This window comes from Ranitomeya variabilis, chromosome 4, assembly GCF_051348905.1.
Source record: "Ranitomeya variabilis isolate aRanVar5 chromosome 4, aRanVar5.hap1, whole genome shotgun sequence".
Lineage (NCBI taxonomy): Eukaryota > Metazoa > Chordata > Amphibia > Anura > Dendrobatidae > Ranitomeya > Ranitomeya variabilis.
Window position 1 is genome coordinate 216,163,800 of NC_135235.1, and position 24,883 is coordinate 216,188,682.

Below are 24,883 nucleotides of genomic sequence, written 5' to 3' on the forward strand. Positions count from 1 at the left end.
CTCCTTTGGTTATATTGTTGTTAAATTAGATGTTCCTCTTTAGGTCTTAAAAGACCTCTGGAAATCATTCATTACTTAAGGAGCTCATCGCTCCCTTGCCTCCCGCCTTTCTACTTTCCCGAGGGGGTTGTGTGTTTTGAGAAGGACATCATGGTTGGAAGAAAAGAAGGAGCAAGGTGAAGAGGAAGACCAGCAACCCGATTGCTTGATAGTATCAAGATACGATGGAGAAGACCCTGGTGGACCTATCTAGGCTCCAGATAATTCACATGGACGTGCCGCTGGCCCAAATTTTCCAATGCTCCAAGCAGGGGCAGCTTTAGACGAGCCTAGGTGGGCATTAAGGCAGTCCGGAATCCAGGGATCAGGCGGCGCTTGCAAGCTTTATAACAAAGAACTTGTAAACACTTCACTTTTTGACAAGGAGACTGGCCACATCAATACGGGCTCCCCGGCTGTCGGTTATATCTGGACAGCCCACCTACTAGTCTACAGAAGCTTTTAAACCACTACAGCATGACTTTCATAGTACGTTGGCCTAAAGGGATCTTTTCAGACTTTAATATACACTGCTCAAAAAAAAATAAAGGGAACACTAAAATCCCACATCCTAGATATAACTGAATTAAATATTCCAGTTGTAAATCTGTATTCATTACATAGTGGAATGAGTTGAGAACAGTAAAACCTAAAAATGATCAACGTAAATCACAACTAATATCCCACGGAGGTCTGGAGTTGGAATGATGCTCAAAATCAAAGTGGAAAATTAAGTTACAGGCTGGTCAAACTTAAGTGGAAATGCCTCAAGACAAGGAAATGATGCTCAGTAGTGTGTGTGTCCTCCACGTGCCTGTATGATCTCCCTACAACGCCTGGGCATGCTCCTGATGAGGTGGCGGATGGTCTTCTGAGGGATCTCCTCCCAGACCTGGACTAAAGCATCCGCCAACTCCTGGACAGTCTGTTGTGCAACTTGACGTTGGTGGATGGTGCGAGACATGATGTCTCAGATGTGTCCAATTGGATTCAGGTCTGAGGAACGGGCGGGCCAGTCCATAGCTTCAATGCTTTCATCTTGCAGGAACTGCTGACCCACTCCAGCCACATGAGGTCTGGCATTGTCCTGCATTAGGAGGAACCCATGGCCAACCGCACCAGCATATGGTCTCACAAGGGGTCTCATCTCGGTACCTAATAGCAGTCAGACTATCTCTGGCAAGAACATGGAGGGCTGTGCGGCCCTCCAAAGAAATGCCACCCCACACCATTACTGACTCACTGCCAAACCTGTCATGCTGAAGGATGTTGCAGGCAGCAGATCGCTCTCCACGTCGTCTCCAGACTCTGTCATGTCTGTCACTTGTGCTCCGTGTGAACCTGCTTTCATCTGTGAAGAGCACGGGGCGCTAGTGAATTTGCCAAGCCTGGTGTTCTGTGGCAAATGCCAAGTGTCCTGCACGGTGTTGGGCTGTGAGCACAATCTCCATCTGTGGACGTTGGGCACTCAGACCATCCTCATAGAGTAAATTTCTAACCGTTTGTGCAGACACATGCACATTTCTGGCCTGCTGGAGGTCATTTTGCAGGGCTCTGGCAGTGCTCCTTCTGTTCCTCGCACAAAGGCAGGTAGTGATCCTGCTGCTGGGTTGTTGCCCTCCTATGGCTTCCTCCACGTCTCCTGGTGTACTGGCCTGTCTCCTGGTAGCGCCTTCAGCCTCTGGACACTACGCTGACAGACACAGCAAACCTTGCCACTGCTCACATTGATGTGCCATCCTGGATGAGCTGCACTACCTGAGCCATTTGTGTGGGTTGTAGAGTCTGTCTCATGCTACGAGTGTGAAAGCTCAACCAACATTCAAAAGTGACCAAAACATCAGCCAGAAAGCATTGGTACTGAGTTTGGTCTGTGGTCCCCACCTGCAGAACCACTCCTTTATTGAGGGTGTCTTGATAATTGCCAATAATTTCCATCTGTTGTCTGTTTCATTTGCACAACAGCATGTGAAATTGATTGTCAGTCAGTGTTGTTTCCTAAGTGGACAGTTTGATTTCACAGAAGTTTGATTTATTTCGAGTTATATTCTGTTGTTTAAGTGTTCCCTTTATTTTTTGAGCAGTGTAGATGGCATCAGATAGGAGAGGTTCAACTTGACAACTCAACTGACCTCTCTGCATCGGTCACGGATGGTTCTGCAAGCTCTTTAATTAATGGTGGACACTACTCAACGTATGGAGCTGTAATCGCGGAGACACACATCCCGGCATTAGAGCTGAAGACACAAAACTGTAGGATGTTTTTAATCTTTTTTTTTTTTTGTCGTTGTAAATTTGCGCTATTTTAATTTTTCATCCATCTGAACGAAAAATAAACTTTGCCTCCACTGTCATCCTAACGTAGGTGTTACCGCGGGGTTACAACTACACGGGTTATAGTTTTTCATTATCATCTCTTCTCCGTCTTTCTTTTTATACTAATGGCCTCTGCGCCGATTGATTTACATAAGACTATACCGTTAGCGATACGTTAATATTAATGTTTGCACACGAGGGGATGGCAGCGCAGACAGTGCTCCATCTAATCCCACGCCTCGGAAGAATTTAGGTCACCCCGCCGCACGGCTTCCAGTTCCTGCCGCCAAAAAAGATGCATACTTAAAAAGTTTTTTCAAGATTGATGGGTTTTGGCAGCCTGACAGGCCCAGCGCATGAAACTTCATACAAATCACTTCACAAATACACGGCCTGTCTGCCTCCGAATGTCATCATCGCTCAGAAAGAGAACAAAACCTGAAATATCCATAATGAAACATCCCTTTATTGACGGCCATGGAAATATCACCTTGTGCGCAGTCGAAAAATCCACAGCCAAGAGGTCCTACCCTTTAATACTTAATGCAGCAGCCATTTTTTTACATATCCGCATTTCAAAAGCTTTTTTTTTTTCTTTAGTTTTTTGGCAACAAAGGTTTTACTTTATTGGCATGATTTGGAAAAATTATTGTAAAAAAAAATGTAGATTTCTTTTTTTGCATTCCTTTTTTTATACTGTGACACAATGAAAACACTTGAAAAAATGTTTCCACATTTAAGTGCCATAAGTTCTTTATTTTTCCGTAGACGGAGGTTTTGCTAGACGAGGTTTAGATTTTATTTGTACCGTTTTGAGAAAGAAACTACTTTTTTATCGCTTTTTATTTCATTTGTTTAGGAGGTTGAGTGACCGAAAAAACAGCAATTCTGTCATAGTTTTTTACGGTGCATACCATGCAGGATAAAGGCTATGTAGCTTACTTTTTTTGATGTTTTGGTGTTTTTCTATAATAATTAAAACATTTTTAAGGGAAGAAATTATATTTTTAATTTAAAGAAAGTTGAACTTTTTACTTTTATGTCTGAACTGCAGCCAGGGCCGGACTGGCCATAGGGCACTTCTGGCAAATGCCAGAAGGGCCGGTGCCAGTGGTGGGCCGCTCAATCCGCCGCCCCCGCCGTCGCATTCAACTATACCGGCGTATAGACGCCGGTACAGTTGAATGCAATGATGGAGGAGAGAGCGTCTACAGACGCTCCTCTCCCATCATTCCCCGCTCTGCCTCTGACACTGCGGGTGCGCGATGACGTCATATCATCGCGCACCTGCTGTGTCCCGGGCAGACTGCAGCTGCTGAGACAGGAGCAGGAACCAGGAAGCAACGCTGGGCACGAGGAGAGGTGAGGAGAGTTTTTTTTTTTCTGGACTGTGGGGCCATTCTCGGAGGAGGTGAGGGGAGGAAGAGAAGAGATGTGGGCTGAATATAGCTCTCTGTGGGCTGTGCTCTGTGCTGTATACTACTGTGTGCTCTGTGCTATATATAGTTCTCTGTGGGCTGTGCTCTGTGCTGTATACTGCTGTGGGCTGTATATAGCTCTCTGTGGGCTGTGCTCTGTGCTGTATACTACTGTGGGCTGTATATAGTTCTCTGTGGGCTGTGCTCTGTGCTGTATACTACTGTGGGCTGTATATAGTTCTCTGGGCTGTGCTCTGTGCTGTATACTGCTGTGGGCTGTATATAGCTCTCTGTGGGCTGTGCTCTGTGCTGTATACTGCTGTGGGCTGTATATAGTTCTCTGTGGGCTGTGCTCTGTGCTGTATACTGCTGTGGGCTGTATATAGCTCTCTGTGGGCTGTGCTCTGTGCTGTATACTGCTGTGGGCTGTATATAGTTCTCTGTGGGCTGTGCTCTGTGCTGTATACTGCTGTGGGCTGTATATAGCTCTCTGTGGGCTGTGCTCTGTGCTGTATACTGCTGTGGGCTGTATATAGCTCTCTGTGGGCTGTGCTCTGTGCTGTATACTGCTGTGTGCTCTGTGCTATATATAGTTCTCTGTGGGCTGTGCTCTGTGCTGTATACTGCTGTGGGCTGTATATAGTTCTCTGTGGGCTGTGCTCTGTGCTGTATACTGCTGTGGGCTGTATATAGTTCTCTGTGGGCTGTGCTCTGTGCTGTATACTACTGTGGGCTGTATATAGTTCTCTGTGGGCTGTGGTCTGTGCTGTATACTGCTGTGGGCTGTATATAGCTCTCTGTGGGCTGTGCTCTGTGCTGTATACTACTGTGTGCTCTGTGCTATATATAGTTCTCTGTGGGCTGTGCTCTGTGCTGTATACTACTGTGGGCTGTATATAGTTCTCTGTGGGCTGTGCTCTGTGCTGTATACTGCTGTGGGCTGTATATAGCTCTCTGTGGGCTGTGCTCTGTGCTGTATACTACTGTGGGCTGTATATAGTTCTCTGTGGGCTGTGCTCTGTGCTGTATACTGCTGTGGGCTGTATATAGCTCTCTGTGGGCTGTGCTCTGTGCTGTATACTACTGTGGGCTGTATATAGTTCTCTGTGGGCTGTGCTCTGTGCTGTATACTACTGTGGGCTGTATATAGTTCTCTGTGGGCTGTGCTCTGTGCTGTATACTGCTGTGGGCTGTATATAGCTCTCTGTGGGCTGTGCTCTGTGCTGTATACTGCTGTGGGCTGTATATAGTTCTCTGTGGGCTGTGCTCTGTGCTGTATACTGCTGTGGGCTGTATATAGCTCTCTGTGGGCTGTGCTCTGTGCTGTATACTGCTGTGGGCTGTATATAGCTCTCTGTGGGCTGTGCTCTGTGCCGTATACTGCTGTGTGCTCTGTGCTATATATAGTTCTCTGTGGGCTGTGCTCTGTGCTGTATACTGCTGTGGGCTGTATATAGTTCTCTGTGGGCTGTGCTCTGTGCTGTATACTGCTGTGGGCTGTATATAGTTCTCTGTGGGCTGTGCTCTGTGCTGTATACTACTGTGGGCTGTATATAGTTCTCTGTGGGCTGTGGTCTGTGCTGTATACTGCTGTGGGCTGTATATAGCTCTCTGTGGGCTGTGCTCTGTGCTGTATACTACTGTGTGCTCTGTGCTATATATAGTTCTCTGTGGGCTGTGCTCTGTGCTGTATACTACTGTGGGCTGTATATAGCTCTCTGTGGGCTGTGCTCTGTGCTGTATACTACTGTGGGCTGTATATAGTTCTCTGTGGGCTGTGCTCTGTGCTGTATACTGCTGTGGGCTGTATATAGCTCTCTGTGGGCTGTGCTCTGTGCTGTATACTGCTGTGGGCTGTATATAGCTCTCTGTGGGCTGTGCTCTGTGCTGTATACTGCTGTGTGCTCTGTGCTATATATAGTTCTCTGTGGGCTGTGCTCTGTGCTGTATACTGCTGTGGGCTGTATATAGTTCTCTGTGGGCTGTGCTCTGTGCTGTATACTGCTGTGGGCTGTATATAGTTCTCTGTGGGCTGTGCTCTGTGCTGTATACTACTGTGGGCTGTATATAGTTCTCTGTGGGCTGTGCTCTGTGCTGTATACTGCTGTGGGCTGTATATAGCTCTCTGTGGGCTGTGCTCTGTGCTGTATACTACTGTGTGCTCTGTGCTATATATAGTTCTCTGTGGGCTGTGCTCTGTGCTGTATACTGCTGTGGGCTGTATATAGTTCTCTGTGGGCTGTGCTCTGTGCTGTATACTGCTGTGGGCTGTATATAGTTCTCTGTGGGCTGTGCTCTGTGCTGTATACTGCTGTGGGCTGTATATAGTTCTCTGTGGGCTGTGCTCTGTGCTGTATACTACTGTGGGCTGTATATAGTTCTCTGTGGGCTGTGCTCTGTGCTGTATACTGCTGTGGGCTGTATATAGTTCTCTGTGGGCTGTGCTCTGTGCTGTATACTGCTGTGGGCTGTATATAGCTCTCTGTGGGCTGTGCTCTGTGCTGTATACTGCTGTGTGCTCTGTGCTATATATAGTTCTCTGTGGGCTGTGCTCTGTGCTGTATACTGCTGTGGGCTGTATATAGTTCTCTGTGGGCTGTGCTCTGTGCTGTATACTGCTGTGGGCTGTATATAGTTCTCTGTGGGCTGTGCTCTGTGCTGTATACTACTGTGGGCTGTATATAGTTCTCTGTGGGCTGTGCTCTGTGCTGTATACTGCTGTGGGCTGTATATAGCTCTCTGTGGGCTGTGCTCTGTGCTGTATACTACTGTGTGCTCTGTGCTATATATAGTTCTCTGTGGGCTGTGCTCTGTGCTGTATACTGCTGTGGGCTGTATATAGTTCTCTGTGGGCTGTGCTCTGTGCTGTATACTGCTGTGGGCTGTATATAGTTCTCTGTGGGCTGTGCTCTGTGCTGTATACTACTGTGGGCTGTATATAGTTCTCTGTGGGCTGTGCTCTGTGCTGTATACTGCTGTGGGCTGTATATAGCTCTCTGTGGGCTGTGCTCTGTGCTGTATACTACTGTGGGCTGTATATAGTTCTCTGTGGGCTGTGCTCTGTGCTGTATACTGCTGTGGGCTGTATATAGCTCTCTGTGGGCTGTGCTCTGTGCTGTATACTACTGTGTGCTCTGTGCTATATATAGTTCTCTGTGGGCTGTGCTCTGTGCTGTATACTGCTGTGGGCTGTATATAGTTCTCTGTGGGCTGTGCTCTGTGCTGTATACTGCTGTGGGCTGTATATAGTTCTCTGTGGGCTGTGCTCTGTGCTGTATACTACTGTGGGCTGTATATAGTTCTCTGTGGGCTGTGCTCTGTGCTGTATACTGCTGTGGGCTGTATATAGCTCTCTGTGGGCTGTGCTCTGTGCTGTATACTACTGTGTGCTCTGTGCTATATATAGTTCTCTGTGGGCTGTGCTCTGTGCTGTATACTGCTGTGGGCTGTATATAGTTCTCTGTGGGTTGTGCTCTGCTGTATACTGCTGTGGGCTGTATATAGTTCTCTGTGGGCTGTGCTCTGTGCTGTATACTGCTGTGGGCTGTATATAGTTCTCTGTGGGCTGTGCTCTGTGCTGTATACTACTGTGGGCTGTATATAGTTCTCTGTGGGCTGTGCTCTGTGCTGTATACTGCTGTGGGCTGTATATAGCTCTCTGTGGGCTGTGCTCTGTGCTGTATACTACTGTGGGCTGTATATAGTTCTCTGTGGGCTGTGCTCTGTGCTGTATACTGCTGTGGGCTGTATATAGCTCTCTGTGGGCTGTGCTCTGTGCTGTATACTACTGTGTGCTCTGTGCTATATATAGTTCTCTGTGGGCTGTGCTCTGTGCTGTATACTGCTGTGGGCTGTATATAGTTCTCTGTGGGCTGTGCTCTGTGCTGTATACTGCTGTGGGCTGTATATAGTTCTCTGTGGGCTGTGCTCTGTGCTCTGTGCTGTATACTACTGTGGGCTGTATATAGTTCTCTGTGGGCTGTGCTCTGTGCTGTATACTGCTGTGGGCTGTATATAGCTCTCTGTGGGCTGTGCTCTGTGCTGTATACTACTGTGTGCTCTGTGCTATATATAGTTCTCTGTGGGCTGTGCTCTGTGCTGTATACTGCTGTGGGCTGTATATAGCTCTCTGTGGGCTGTGCTCTGTGCTGTATACTGCTGTGTGCTCTGTGCTATATATAGTTCTCTGTGGGCTGTGCTCTGTGCTGTATACTGCTGTGGGCTGTATATAGCTCTCTGTGGGCTGTGCTCTGTGCTGTATACTACTGTGTGCTCTGTGCTATATATAGTTCTCTGTGGGCTGTGCTCTGTGCTGTATACTGCTGTGGGCTGTATATAGTTCTCTGTGGGCTGTGCTCTGTGCTGTATACTGCTGTGGGCTGTATATAGTTCTCTGTGGGCTGTGCTCTGTGCTCTGTGCTGTATACTACTGTGGGCTGTATATAGTTCTCTGTGGGCTGTGCTCTGTGCTGTATACTGCTGTGGGCTGTATATAGCTCTCTGTGGGCTGTGCTCTGTGCTGTATACTACTGTGTGCTCTGTGCTATATATAGTTCTCTGTGGGCTGTGCTCTGTGCTGTATACTGCTGTGGGCTGTATATAGTTCTCTGTGGGCTGTGCTCTGTGCTGTATACTGCTGTGGGCTGTATATAGTTCTCTGTGGGCTGTGCTCTGTGCTGTATACTACTGTGTGCTGTATATAGTTCTCTGTGGGCTGTGCTGTATATAGTACTCTGTGGGCTGTGCTGTGTATAGTACTCTGTGGGCTGTGCTGTATATAGTACTCTGTGGGCTGTGCTGTATATAGTACTCTGTGGGCTGTGCTGTATATAGTACTCTCTGGGCTGTGCTGTATATAGTACTCTCTGGGCTGTGCTGTATATAGTACTCTCTGGGCTGTGCTTTATATAGTACTCTGGGCTGTGCTGTATATAGTACTCTGGGCTGTGCTTTATATAGTTCTCTGTGGGCTGTGCTGTATATAGTTCTCTGTGGGCTGTGCTGTATATAGTTCTCTGTGGGCTGTGCTGTATATATTACTTTGTGGGCTGTGCTGTATATATTACTTTGTGGGCTGTGCTGTATATATTACTCTGTGGGCTGTGCTGTATACTACTGTGTGGACTGTGCTGTATACTTCTACGTGGGCTGTGCTGTATACTACTGTGTGGTCTGTGCTGTATACTACTGTGTGGTCTGTGCTGAATACTGCTGTGTGGGCTGTGTTATCTACTACGCGAGCTGTGCTATAGTATGCAGGCTGTGCTGTATACTATGCGGTTTGTGCTATATAATATGCGGGCTTTGCTATATACTATGGGGAGTATATTATATTCTATGGGGGAGGCCATGTTATGTACTATGTGGCTGTGTTATATACTATTGTGGGGGTATATTATATTCTATGGGGGAGGCTGCGTTATATACTATGGGGGGCTGCATTATATTCTATGGGGGGCTACATTATATATTATGGGGAGGTGGGCTGTATTATATTCTATGGGGGTTACATACTCTGGGGTGGCTGCATTATACTCTGTGGGGTGGCTGCATTATACTCTGGGGTGGCTGCATTATACTCTGGGGTGGCTGCATTATACTCTGGGGTGGCTGCATTATACTCTGGGGTGGCTGCATTATACTATATGTGGGCTGCATTATACTGTATCGAGGACTATGGGGAATACGTTATACTATATGAAGAACTATGGGGTGCATTATACTATGGGAAGTGAATTGTACTACATGGATGACTGTGGCGGTGCATTATACTATATGGAGCACTATGAGGATTGTATTATGCTATATGGAGGACTATGAGGATTGTATTATGCTATATGGAGGACTATGAGGAGTGTATTATACTATGTGGAGGACTGAGCAGTGTATTTTAATATATGGAGGAATATAGGGAGTGTATTATACTATATGGAGGACTATGGGGTGTATTTTACTAAACAAGTAAAATGCTGCATATTCGGATTGTTTTTGCTGGAACAAAAAGCCTTGTTGTCAGCAGCACATTGCCAGTGTAAACTGTAGATGTGCTGCTGAAAACATGATACTGTATGGTGATCTATTAGTGATCGTTCTGTCTCATCATTATTCCTCAGCTGGTGGAAAGAGGCCGGGAAACAAGCGTTGAACAACTTCAGTATTGTCGCTCAAACTCGTTTAGCGGCCTGAACTCAGCGCACGTAAATACAACAGAAAGGCTTCTGTGTGATGTGCAATATGTTAGCATTTGGGGACCCATTTTAAACTTTGCCTAGGGCCCCACTTTGCCTAAAACCGGCCCTGCCTACAAGTGTACAAAGATATTATACAGTCACCATGTGACAAGTGGGCCTGTGTAACTTCAAATGCCAGGGCTGAATTTTAGTCCCAGTCCGGCCCTGACTGCAGCTTATTATATAACTCATCAGCGCCCCATTGGTTTAGGGATAAAAAAAAAAAAGTAACTCCTTTTCTCTCTGTAACCGCTTACATGCTATGTACACTATTGACCGCACTTTCTACGGAGTTAAGCATCTTCATATTGTTTATCTTGCTAAATAGTCTTCAAAAATTGTGCAAATCCATCGGAACGCCTGCTCCTATTTCTGACTATTCACCATTACCTACCTCTCTTTTCTCTGTGTCACACACTCAGTATTTTGCATCACTAGTAGTGGGTGAAAAATGCAGAAGTAGTGTCATCTGATTGTATTGTTTCACTCTTTATTTTGGCTTAGATATACTGATGTGAAATACTGATCAAATACTGAACGTGGCCTTAGAGAAATCAGGAGGGAAAGGGTTGTACATAGATCTTTACAGCATAGAGAGGGTAGAAAGCATGTGTAGTTTTATGGAAGGCAGAGAATACAGGATGTGGAAATGGAGAAAGCATATGTGAAGGATAGAAGATGTTCTGATATATGAGCTAATGAAGAGAGCAGACACTACATCCAGCCTACATTACTGGAAGAAATACTCCCATCAGAGAGAAATCTGAGACATGGATCAGGGTGAAGATTGTGCAATTTTATCAACTCAAGGTAACCACTAACATCGGTAAAAATATTTTTTCCCACGTCAAAGGTGTTCAAAGAGTTGCCCACTACTAGCCTTAGTTTAAACACTATATTTCCCTTTGGAAAATAAAATCACTTTATACTCCCCTTCTGCGTCGCACCAGGGCTCTCATAACAAAGCTTAGGCCACATGAGCCTTGTAGCCAATCAGCAACTATTAAGTTTCAGTGCTCTCACTTCCATTGGACGTCTACAGCCCATTAGTGGTCCTTAATTGGCTGAAGGACTCACGTGGCATAATAATGTCACACAAGCCCTGGGGGACCCAAGAGAGACATTGCTAGAACGATGCTGGTGAAAGTCGTGAGTATAGTGTATTTTTATTTTACAAGTGGGAATATGGTATCTTTGGCAGGTTGCCCTAGTAGTGGACAACCCCTTTTAGTAATGTGGAACATCCAGCTCTCCTGCAGCCCTCATCAGCATATCTCCAAGCTGTGCAAAAATATGTGTACATAAGAAATCAAGAAGTATTTTTCTTATTCTTTCGTAGGTAATGTTCATATGTATAAAGATCTAGGATTTGTCGGTAAAACGGGTGCAGACATTAGGAAATTAGTGCAAACGACCCAGAGAGGAAGGCTGCCGATACAGACCCCCACGATCCGGTATCAACCATTTCCCAGCAACAGCCCGGCTCACACACTTATAAAGATGGTGAGTCTTGTTCGATTATGAAAATACGGCCAAATGCGGAATAATCGAGGATGTAACCTGGCGAAGACATGGAAGAGAGAGTAAAGAAGGGGCTACTAAACAATATAGGAAGTTAGGGTCTTCTGAAAAAATCTAGTTTTGTAGCTCAGCCCCATTCGCTTGTCAGTGCGCATTAAGGCTATGTTCACACGATGCGGTTTTCGCTGCGGATCCGCAGCGGATTTGCAGCTGCGGATCCGCAGACGTTTTCCATGCAGGGTACAGTACAATGTTACCCTATGGAAAACGAAATCCGCTGTGCCCACTATCCTTTTTTCGGCTTGAAAATCAGCGCGGATTTTCAGCCAAAAAAAAGAAGTAGCATGTCAATTCTTTCTGCGGATTCCGCAGCGGGTTTCCACCAGCACCAATAGGAAAATGCATCTGGAAACCCGCAGTGGAATCCGCAGTCGAAAAAGGACTGAAAACCGCAGTGAAAACCACCGCAGGTCGGGTTTCACAGATCAGGACCTGAAAAATCTGCAGCGAAAAAAGGATCGTGTGAACAAGCCCTAAGGGATTCATACTTTACGACAGATTGTAGACCATTGCTTTAAGGCATCCATTATTATAAAACATTGTCCATATCCGTTCCTAGTAGGGTAGCAAGACCTGGATCTTATGAATGTCCCTGTTGAATGTCACATCGAGCTGCTTGTGTTGCATTTCTATGGTTTGTCGCTTGGTATATCCATGAAATTTATTATTGTTTGTATAGGCGAACCCAGAGGACCACGTAAATCCCAGGGATATTTTGCACCAGCCCATCCGTTATGGATCTGATGGTAAACTCTCACGCCAGTACAGACAAATACCATCCCAAAGTCTACCCAATATCCTGATTTCTTCAAGTCGCAATCCTAAGCCGAGCAGACCAGAGAGGAAATCGTCAAGTTTCTGCAGGGTGAGGACAGCTGGGAAGACGACCAGTTCACCATTGATCGCCAATAGCCCCCAAGTTAGATGGAGATTGGCAAATGACTTGCCGACAGATTCGCCATTTACCTGTAAAGTTCCTTCGAGCGACATCAGGCACATCATCATTCCACGGGCTACTAACCAAGAATGTATAAGCAGAGCTTCCTTGGAAGACATCTCTGAGGTGCAAAATCTGTCAAGAGTAAGAACAAAGAAGTGTTTTCCTGATGGTGAGAAAACATCAGAGCTCTTCCAGCGCAGCCGAGATCAGAGGACACCCACAACTAGTTCTCCTGCACCGATCAGGATGTTGGCTCGTGAACAAAGCACCCATAACGCCTACTCGGCAAGACATTTTGGAAACCATCATGGTTCTGTCCTGCAGACCTCGCTCACCAACCCCGATGGCTCCCTAGGTGTCTTCCCATTGGATTTATCCATAGGATTGAGGAGAGACGCAAATAGACACATGTCCTCGTGGCAGGAAGGTGGTGTAGGACCACATTGCGCAACACATGATGAGCCAAAACTAAGGTGTTTGCCTGAACCTACGTGTCCTAACACTTGGGATCCATCATCTCTTATACAAGAGAAACCCAAAGACAGAAGGCATGTGGATCTGGGGAACGACGGTGGCGTAGAATGGATGCATAGTAGGTCCTGGAGACATGGGCATTCACAAGAAAAGCTCTACAGCCAGCCAAGGAACACGTCTGCATTGTTGTCCCCACAATCCGTGCAGCAGGGATCCTCTTTTTTACCTTTCCAACATAGGAAGTCTCCAAGTAAGCCTTTGTTAAGCAGGCCGAGCCCTGACACCTGGGTGTACCCAAGAATGAGGCTATACTAACTGTATTGGGCGCTAAGTATCCTGTATAATGTGTGTGATCATTACTCCCTCGGTACAAATGTAATAAACATTTCACATATCTTACTCGGTCTAGCGATTTATTTTATCACCAAAAACCATTGGGCTTGCTAAAAAAAAGTCGTAGTTGCCGAACAGATGTAGCTAGTAAAGGCTTTATAATAATATAATAATATTGTGCTGACAGAATGGATGATAAACTACCCACTCGAAAATGAGGGAATTGAAGCAGGTGCTTCAGTTCATAATTGCCCCTGCCAATCCACCACGTGGCCACGTGTTTTCACTTGCCGATGGTTGGGCAGAAGCTGAAACTTGGCACTTGGCGTGACCAGCTTAGTTGATATGGGCCATAAATAGAATAATAATCATCCCAGATAACTCCGTACAGTAATTAGCTTCTCAGCGCGCACACATTTATTAAGTATGACGGGATACCGAGCTCTGGCAGGTGAAGTGTGCACAAAGTCTATTTGTCTCCTGAAAATAAGAGATTGATTTTGCAAATGTAAAGTCGGGAGCTTCATCATCCATCACGGGGCGCCCATGGCTTGGCGGATTACTGTATTGTTGATGGCCTTTATTCCTAGGAAATGGGAAATGCATATTTGTGCGCATTGGATATTGATCGGATCTGCACAGCCGCGACTTATAGGAAATTCCTTTAAGCAGCAAATGGAAATGAAGGTTGAAGTATAGGAAGACAGCAAATATATGGCGGCTCCTCCACAGATGACGTATGTCAAGGTATCCTCCACTAAATAACACCGCCATACCGACCAGTAGCGCATTATATCGGCATTCAAACTGCAGTGAAATCTACTCAAAGTGAAAAAATTCTCAGAAAGCCTTAAACCTGCACACAATTTTTCTGCAGGATATTTTCATTCATAACCTAAAAAAAAGGATCCAATTCATCATTGCATTTGCTCCATTTTTTTGTTGAAGATTTGCGGTTTTATGCCACCATATTATTAATTTTATTTGCGCCTTTCTGAAGTCTACTTTTTTTTTTTATCTGGCGTTTTAAGGTTTCCAGATGTTTTCACCTGATTCATCCATCCACTCCAATTCCCCCTTCTAGAAGTATTTTTTTGTACTCCAAATGTTATGGCGCAGATTTTTTTATACATTTGTGAAAGGTGTGACTTTTTTTTGCAGTAAAAAGTCGCAAAATTATGTTAAAGACAAAAATAAAGAACATTTTTTGACTTTGTGTAAAAACTGCATGTGCCATTTTCAAGAATTTAGTGCCAAAAATGGCAATATCTATATCCTCTATATACTCTGACAGGGGCGTAACGATTACAGACGAAAAGTGTGCGACTGGGTCTGTGCGGGTGGTGGGCTGACGCCAGCGCCTATTTCAGTTGGATGTGCATCAGAGGGGACACATTCAGCTGAAAAGGAACTGCAGGGGCCAGGATGGGGGACATTTATTCCAGGAAGGAGCCAGGATGGGGACATTATACCAGGATGAGGGATATTATACCAGGATGGGGGACATTTACTCCAGGAAGGAGCCAGAATGGGGACATTATACCAGGATGGGGACATTCTATCAGGATGGGGGACATTTATTCCAGGAAGGAGCCAGGATAGGGACATTATACCAGGAAGGAGCCAGGATGGGCGACATTATACCAGAAAAGGGGCCAGGATGGGGGACATTATACCAGGATGGGGGATATTATACCAGGATGGGGACATTATACCAGGAAAGAGCCAGGATGGGGGGCATTATACCAGGAAGGGGGACATTCTACCAGGATGGGGGACATTTATTCCAGGAAGGAGCCAGGATGGGGACGTTATACCAGGAAGGAGCCAGGATGGGAGACATATCAGGAAGGAGCCAGGATGGGGGATATTATACCAGGATGGGGACATTATACCATGATGTGGGACATTATACCAGGAAGGAGCCAGGATAGGGGACATTTATACCAGGAAGGAGCCAGGATGGTGGACATTATACCAGGAAGGGGCCAGGATATGGGACGTTATACCAGGAATAGGGTTAGGATCGGGGACATTATTACTGAATGGAGACATTGTTATAGGACGGAGCCTGGATGGAGGACATTTTCATATGGGAGGTGAACACGTATGTCTTTTTGGATCTAAAATACTGCAAATGCCCATACATCTGCCCAACATACAGGTGGGGTCCAGGTCCAAATTTGCACCAAGGCCCATTGGACTCCAGTTGCGCAATACTCTCTGGGTTTGGCGGAATGGCTTATGGGCACCACTTCTAGCATCACCTGGGACACATGCACTATCTTCTGCGGAAATGGACATTAGGACATAATTTCGGGTTCTCCTTTTTCTTCTGAGTCACATTTATTTATTTGTTGCTGGGGAAGCAGTACAAAACTTGTGAAGGCAGAGCGGAGGAAACTGCAGAGATCTGCTATATTCCCCTGCAGTGCTTTTTTTATATATACTCGTATATATTCGAAGGAAAACTGCTGATGAAGCCATTTATATGAAGAGACAATGCATGCACAAGAGGCAATAAACGCGGCAAAAGAATGCCTCAAAAACTCAGCAAAACCTGCTTTTTGTAAGCAGCTTCTTTACTGCCAAGAGAGCAGGTTTTGCCTGCAAAAAAAAAGCAAAAATGCAACGTGTGAACACAGCCATATATGAAGCTAAAGAGTTTGGGTCAGGAGACCTGTGGCCGGTCTTGAACATCATGATCCGTGCTCGGACCGTGAATGTTAGACTTGCGAAATCGGCCTAAGGAATGACAGATCCTCCGGCCATCAGACGCCCGACTGTCTCTTTCTTGTCTGATTGATGCACTTTCTACACCCCAGACCTCATGTGGAAGAGACAAGTGAAACATCTTGCAATGCAGCCGAGCAAATAGAAAACACTAAAAACAATATCTTCCTATCTTCTCAAGAAATACATCTCACGTTTCAAGTCTTAAGCCATGAAATCTATCACTGTCATTTCCAGTGGTCCCTGCCTGTCTATCCAAGACGGGTTATGGCGGCACACATACTCCCGCTGTCATCCTGCCGCCGCTGAGCAATTGCCTGAATTCTCCCACCTTTGAAGCGAATGATAATGGAACTTCCTTTAATGTGAATTTCTGCTGGACGCAGCACTTATTTTTAATTAGCATGGATACAAATGCTGATTATATCAGCGGTCAACGCGACTGATACCTGTGGGAAAATAACCACTCAATGCAAATTAATGAATGCTTTATGGGTGAAAAATGTATTTGTTTTTACGACGCGGCTTTTACGAATTGAAAAGTCAGCATTAAACGCCGCCGCGCAATGGAAACATGATGCAGATAAGTCTCCGAAGTGCAAAGTCTGCCTCGTTTTATAATGGGAATAACCTATACAACAATGCTCTGTGTCCTGACACTATACCATAGCTGCGATGCTCTGCGTATCGACACCTTTTTATCATAACCAGCGGTAACTTTCATATACATGTGTACTTTAGATCCCCTTCTGTAAGGTGGGACCAGAGGGGTTAGCTTTCAAACCCCATACATGTCAATGACCTTGGGTGCGATGACCCTATCACTTATTTACCGTGTTTCTTTCCTTAGACCACTTTTGGTAAGTACTAACACCTCAAGAAACACAGAAAAAGATCTGTTGAATACAAGGAAAACCCCACAGGATCTGCCGTATAACAAGAACACCCTAAACACCTGCCGCATACTAGGGAACACCCCACATGACCTATTGTATACCAAAAACACCCCACAAGACCTGCCGTATAACAGGAACACCCCACAAGATCTACTGTTTCCTGGGAATACAACACAGCCTTCCTTATATCGAGAACACCCCATAAGACCTACTGAATACCGGGAACACCCCATAAGCCCTGCCATATATGAAAGACACCCCACAAGACCTGCCATATACCGAGAACACCCCACAAGATTTTCTATATAATGGTAACACCATACAAGACCTGCCATATACCGGAAACACCCCACAAGACCTGCTGTATACCGAGAACACCCCACAAGACCTGCCATATACTGGGAACACCCCACAAGACCTGACGTATACTGAGAACACCCCAAAAAACCTGCCATAAAGCAAGAACACCCCACATAACCTGCCGTGTACCAGGAACATCCCACAAGACCTGCTGCATACCAGGAGCACCCCACATGATGTGCTGTATACCAGAAACACCCCACAACACCTGCTGTATACCAGGAGCACACCACAAGACCTGCTGTATACCAAGAACACCCCAAAAGACCTGCTGCATAATGAGAACACTCCATAAGACCTGCCGTATACCAATAACACTCCACAAGGCCTGTCGTATACCAGGAGAACCCCACAAGACTTTATACCAGGAACAAACCACAAGACCTGCTGTATACCAGGAAAACCCCATAAGACCTGCCATATACCGGGAACACCTCGCAAGACCTGCTATATACCGGGAACACCCCACAAAACCTGCCGTATACTGGGAACAACCCACAAGACCTGCAGTATATCGAGAACACGCCACAGGACCTGCCGTATACCGAGATTACCCCACAAGACCTGCTGTATACCGGGAACACCCCACAAGACCTGCCATATACCAAGAACACCCAACAAGACCTGTCGTATACCGGGAACACCCCACAAGACATGCCGTATACCGAGAACACCCCACAAGACCTGCCGTATACCGAGAACACCCCACAAGACCTGCTGTATACTGGGAACACCCCAAAAGACATGCCGTATACTGAGAACACCCCACAAGACCTGCCGTATACTGAGAACACCCCACAAGGCCTGCCGTATACCGAGAACAGAGAAAGAAAAAAAAAGGTATTTCAGCTCACCCTTAGTTCATCCATACGAAGTGGTAGGTATCAGTCCGAGCACGGAGACAAAGTATTGCTGCCACAACACTGGTTGACATGTAGAAAAAGAAGGTGTGAATCCAGCTCCAAGGATAAAATGTAGAAACTTTATTGAATCACTTTAAAATGCTGCTAGAACATGACCGGCATGGTGGGTAACTGAGGACTAAGGGCACATTTGTCGCCCGAAACGCGTCCAGTCAGGTGCTGGTTGCTCTCCGTTACCCACCATGCCGGTCATGTTCTAGCAGCATTTTAAAGTGATTCAATAAAGTTTCTACATTTTATCCTTGGAGCTGGATTCACACCTTTTTCTACATGTATACCGACAACACTCCACATGACCTGCCCTATACCGGGAACACCCCACAATATCTGCTGCATACCGAGAACACCTTACAAGACCTACCATATACTGAGAACACCCTGCAAGACCTGCTGTATACCGAGAACACCCCACAAGACCTGACATACCGAGAACACTCCTAAAGACCTACCATATAGCAGGAACACCCCACAAAACCTGCCGTGTACCAGGAACATCCCACAAGACCTGCTGCATACCAGGAGCACCCCACATGATGTGCTGTATACCAGGAACACGCCAGCCAAAGGACCTGCCATATTCCAGGAAAACCCCACTAGACCTGTCGTATACCAGAAACACCCCACAAAAGATGCCGTATACCAAGAATACTCCACAAGACCTGCCGTATACCAAGAACACTCCAAAAGCACTGCTGTATAATGAGAACTCCCCACAAGACCTGCTGTATAATGAGAACTCCCCACAAGACCTGCTGTATACTGAGAACACCCCACAAGACCTGCCGTATACCGGGAACACCCCACAAGACCTGCTGTATAGCTGTATACTGGGAACGCCTCACAAGACCAGCTGTATACCATAGAAACTGTAGCTCAAAAACTGCATTTATTATTCCCTGTACCATTAGTGATGACATCCCTTCCATCAATCACATGAGAGCTGCAGCCAATCGGTGGCCTCAGCAGTCATGTGCTATACTTTCGGATATCACCGCAGAGGCCAGTGATCGGCTGCAGCTCTCTGATGATGGATGGATGAGAGTGGGGAATTTGGCGTAACAGTTACTTATATTGGAATTTTAGAATATTTAGTTTTTTGTGTTTTTTTTCTAGAAATGGCGCCATCCTCATCCATGTGTTGTGTGTGGTATTGCAGTTCAGTCCTATTTAGATGAATACGTGAATAAGAATGAGCTATAATACCAGACACAACGCAGAGGTAAGAGTGGTGCTGCCTCTAGAAAAAAAAGCATATTCCTTCTTCTGGTTCCGAACCTCTGAAAGAGTTCTGTCCCTTTCGGAGTGTATTATGGCATCGGTCAGCAGTTGTCTTGTGTGCTGCACCTGTGAATTTCCTGGATGTTTTTGCAGCAGTTGTTTTGTAGTGCCGTGTTTTTCAGTATTATAAATAATTGTGCATCTCGTACATCCGCAGTGCTGGCAGGAGCGGCTTCTGCTGCGCTCCAGAGATATATTTTGTATACTGTGTGTGTGTGAAGATGCCAAGATGCTGCATCTTGTTTGTTTAAAGCTCCACACAGGACTGCATCCACCGAGTATTACAGAGAATTACTGACACCTTCTCCGCACTACAAGAGGATTTGCACCAAACCCTAGGATTACCGGCTGCAGTCCCCGTAGCAGCGGCTCTCGAATATGTAGACGTTTTTATTGTTTAGATAGAAAATTAAATTACATTTTTTTTAGATTCAGTCATCCATTTGTTCTCTGTGGGGCTGCCGAGAAAAGTTTAGTGGAGCGTTCATCAGCGCCATGGAGAATAGATGGGGCTGAGAAAAGTTGAGTGCAGCACTTGTTAGCCCGATGGAGAAAAGATAGCTGCTGGGAAAGTTGAGTGCAGCGCTCGTCAGCCCCATGGAGAATAGATGGCTACTAAGAAAAAGTTTAATGCAGCATTCATCAGTCACATGGAGAATAGATGGTTGCTGAGAAAAGTTGAGTGCAGCACTCATAAGCCCCATGGAGAATAGATGGCTGCTTAGAAAGATCACTCGTTAGTCCGATGGAGAAAAGATAGCTGCAGAGAAAAGTTTAGTGCTGCACTCATCAGCCCCGTAGAGATTAGATGGCTGCTTAGAAAAGTGGAGTGTAGTGCTCGTCAGAGCGATGGTGAAAAGATAGTTGCAGAGAAAAGTTGAGTGCTGCACTCATCAGCCCCGTAGAGAATAGATGACTGCTCAGAAAAGTGGATTGTAGCGCTCGTCAGCCCCTAGGAGAATAGATGGCTTCCGAGAAAAGTGGAGTTCAGCACTCGTCAGCCCCAAGGAGAATAGATGGCTACTGAGAAAAGTGGAGTGCAGCATTCATCAGCCCCATGGAGAATAGATGGCTGCTGATAAAAGTTGAGTACAGCACTCATCATCCCCTTGGAGAATAGATGGCTGCTTAGAAAAGTTGAGTGCAGAACTCATCACCCCATGGGGAATAGATGGGTGCTGAGAAAAGTTGAGTCAGCGCTTGTCAGCCTCATGGAGAATAGATGGGTGCTGAGAAAAGTTGAGTGCAGCGCTTGTCAGCCCCATGGAGAATAGATGAGTGCTGAGACAAGTTGAGTGCAGCACTCGTCAGCCCCATGGAGAATAGATGAGTGCTGAGAAAAGTTGAGTGCAGCGCTTGTCAGCCCCATGGAGAATAGATGAGTGCTGAGAAAAGTTGAGTGCAGCGCTTGTCAGCCCCATGGAGAATAGATTGCTGCTTAGTAAAGTTGAGTGCAGTGCTCGTCAGTCCCATGGAAAATAGATGGCTGCTGATAAAAGAGGAGTGCAACACTCGTCAACCCCATTGAGAATAGATGGAGCGGCGATAAAAAATTCCCTGTTGTGCCAGTTGGTGTGTGTCCCTGCAGTTAGACCCCCAAATAGAGGACATCTTCGTTTCACCAGAATTAAGAACCCTATTATGCTGTCGATAACAGCAGAAGGATCGGGCTGTTGGATTTGAACATGCTCAATCCTTTTCTTCGTTTCTTCTCACGGGAGAGAAGCTGCTGCCGGAGGTTTCTGGAGAGAACAGAGGTGACCAGCAGCGACTTATACCTTTCCTTTTTTTTTTAGAACAAATGCTCACTCCTGGGCTCCCACCAAGAATGGTGGTCTAAAGAGAGGATATGATTAGGGAAAAACTTTTTTGGGTTGACACACTTTAGCCAGTATCCTTCTGGATGGGCATCCCTAAAAATGGACAATTTTGAACTGGAGACTTACACCACTAAAGTCTCCAACACTGGTGGGAACTGGGGACCTCTCACACATAACCAAAGGGGAAGAAACAGAATTGGTGGAGTGACATGACCGCAGCATCTGACTAAACAGGCAGTTGCATCATATTTTTTATAGACCCTAAGAAGTAATTTTGAGATGGTGGCAAAGAGGATAAAGTCTTCTCCGGACTACCCTGGTTTTTCACTTTGGTGGGAAAACTTGTGCCTATTCAATACAAGTTCTTCATGAGCATGGTGGACAACTGGACATGCAAAGAAGCCGCATGCACAAAATGGAAGGATATTTTTACTTACGACTACTTCATTTTTATTTTGTAGGGTTTTTGATTACTCCATTTTTATTTTGTAGGGTTTTCGATTAGTCCATTTTTATTTTGTAGGGTCTTCGACTACTCCATTTTTATTTTGTAGGGTTTTTATTTTCTGGGGTTGTCCTCATGTCATGGGGCGACATGGCCGAATGTACCAGGACACTTAGGACGAGTCATATCTCCACTTCACTACAAGGTCCAGTCACTTTACATTTGGCATAGGATCGCACTGAATATTGACGTAGCTCCCATTCCCAAACAAAAACAGAATATGCCCATTGGTGCAAAAAATGTTGGTACAAAAACTGGTGCAAAAAATGACATAGACTCAGACTTTCCTCCATTACTGTAAGATTAGTTTCAGTTCTTATAGACAAAAAAGGAGAAAAAAATACATTTCTTGTTCTTCAGATCAGAAAAAAAAGGAAACCCGCTCTGCCGCCTGCAAGTCAGCACAAAAGAACAGTTCTTTCAGGAAGTGGCTGTAACACGCGGTTCGATGCCAAGTGGAGCAGCAGATTACAGAGCCGCACTGGTGAGATTCATCAGCCTGGCGCTTAATGTACCCTGCACAGAACAATATCTGGATGCGTTACGGAAACCACATAGGGGAAGTAGAATCTCACAAACTGGAACAGACTCCGAGAAACTGAATCTAATTAACATGTAGCGGTCGTGATTTCCTGCCATCTTCTGCTGAAATATAAATCAGATGGCGCGGAAGAACCATGGGGCGCGCACTTCTTCCCAATTCTACATCTCAGAACTTTAGCAACAAGTTAAGAGGCTGTAATATTAAAAGAGAAGGATATGCAATATGTTGTCTGTTGCCCTCTGCCCTATCTTATGTGTTCACTATTCACTTCAGTGGAGAGATAACCATGAACTTCTATGGGAATTACGGAAACTGCAGAACAAGAAGACCTTCATTCTCCAGACGGGGGGCCCTACACGTGTCAAGCATTTATGGCATATAGTCTATATTGTAAGCAAGCAAATTGTACTGTGTGAAGGTTTGTGTGGGGTCTGTCATACTGTGTGGGGGTCATTATGGTGTTGGGAGGACTGTGTGGAGGCCATTATTCTGTTTGAAGGGCTATGTGGGCTATGTTTGGAGGGCTAGTAAAGGACATCATATAATGTGAAGGGTTGTGTTGGGGTCATAATACAATGTGGAGGGTTGTGTTGGGACTATCATACAGTGTGCAGGGTTGTGTTGGGACTGCCATACAGTGTGGAGAGTTGTGATGGGGCCATCATACAATGTGGAGGGTTGTGTTGGGACTATCATACAGTGTGCAGGGTTCTGTTGGGGACTGCCATACAGTGTGGATAGTTGTGATGGGGCCATCATACAATGTAGAGGGTTGTGTTGGGACTGTCATACAGTGTGAAGGGTTGTGTTGGGACTGACATACAGTGTGGAGGGTTGTGTTGGGGCCATCATACAATATAGAGGGTTGTGTTGGGACTGTCATACAGTGTGAAGGGTTGTGTTAGGACTGACATACAGTGTGGAAGGTTGTGTTGGGGCCATCCTACCATATAGAGGGTTGTGTTGGGGCTATTATACTGTTTGAAGGACAATGTGGGGGCCATTATACTGCCTTAAGGACTATGTGGGGGGCATTATACTGTTTGAAGGGCTGGTAAGGGCCATCATATATAGTGAAGGGTTATGTGGCAGCCATCATACAATGTGGAGGGTTGTGTTGGGGCTATTATACTGTTTGAATGGCTATGTGGGCCATTATATAATGTGGAGGGTTGTTTTGGGGTCATCATACAATGTGGAGAGGTTGTGTTGGGACTGTCATACAGTGAGGAGGGTTGTGTTGGGGTCATCATACAATGTGAAGGGTTGTGTTGGGACTAATACAGTATGGAGGGTTCTTTGGGGGCTATTATAATGTATGGAGGGCTGTCTTGCGATCACAATATGGACATCATACTGTTTTGGGGTCACCATACTTTTCCAGTAAGGAGGGGGTATAGTAGGTTTATGATACTGTGCTGGTGGAGGGTACTGTTTACTGTGTGTTTGGGCATAAATTTTTAATTAATTTTGATGGCGTGATACTTTATGGGGGCAATGAAAGAGGAATCTAAAGGCTTCAATATTATGAAAATTACTTTGTAAGGGCTGCAAAGTTGTGAGATATGCTCTTCTGAGACCCCACCAAATATTCTTTTTTTGGGGTGGAGGAAAACCCAATTAGGACTTCCGTTAATGAGCCGGTGTGCCAATGCATGTAAAGACTGTAGACTCACATGTCTCCATGGTTACAGACTACAAATATATTCCGCGTAGTCAGACTCTTGCATTTGTTTTCCTTTTCGGATCAGGCGGTGAGATTAAAAAGTTGGTTGTAAAAGTTCTGACATTTTTCTAAATAACTTCTAACTTCTCCTTCTGGTCACTTTTCTTCCACACCATCTTGCAGCTTATTCATGGGAAAAAAAGACACAAAGTTCTATACAACCACATTGTTCGTCAGTGCGATGGAAGTGAAACTGACCGACTGGAGGAAAATGACCATATTCACCCGAATTGTCCCACAAGCCTAAAAGAGACATCCAGAATGTCCTGTCCACAGACGTCTGTAGGACACCATGTGAATATGTGACGAATGCGAGTACAACCAATGCTGCGCCATATACACCTAAATACAGCATATAACCAATTGATGACAGCTCAAAAAAAGAGGCAGCACTCCATTTCTTCTGTGAAAATGTGGAAGATTTAATCAACCCATTTTACTGGGCGACGTTTTGGCTCCATCTGAGCCTTTCTCAAGCAGTGGGTATCTCTACTTAGTGCTTATTTATATGTGTCTCAACAATCAATAATTAGTCCCAATTACAATTTACATTAAATAAAGTGCGTTTGCAAAATAGTGCCTTATACAGTACTCGGTTCTAGCAACATAAAGTGCTCATATATAAAGTGGTTGGTGCTTGTATGTATTAAAATATAACCTCTCATTGCCCCGCAGATCTTATAAACTCATTTCTCCTTGTGATCGCTATATTAACAGTTTCTTTACATTGATCATATTCATATTTCCACGTACCCCTAGGAGACATG

General features: G+C 45.5%; 1 protein-coding gene across 5 annotated transcripts in view; it reads left to right on the top strand.

Annotated features, from left to right (window-relative positions):
* The window catches only part of LOC143770366 (uncharacterized), a 32,483-nt gene extending 7,868 nt beyond the window's left edge, over positions 1–24,615 (top strand). For 2 of the 5 annotated variants that reach the window (XM_077259948.1, XM_077259950.1), the window contains exons 3-4: positions 11,343–11,506; positions 12,264–13,395. In XM_077259948.1, the coding sequence (XP_077116063.1) occupies positions 11,343–11,506; positions 12,264–13,313 (1,214 nt within the window). In that variant the 3' untranslated portion in view covers positions 13,314–13,395. Of the gene's footprint in view, positions 1–11,342; positions 11,507–12,263; positions 13,397–22,206; positions 22,803–24,239 lie in introns of those variants that run through there. The other 3 variants (XR_013214621.1, XM_077259947.1, XM_077259951.1) reach the window with 3 other exon arrangements.
* The last annotated feature ends 268 nt before the right edge of the window (positions 24,616–24,883 follow it).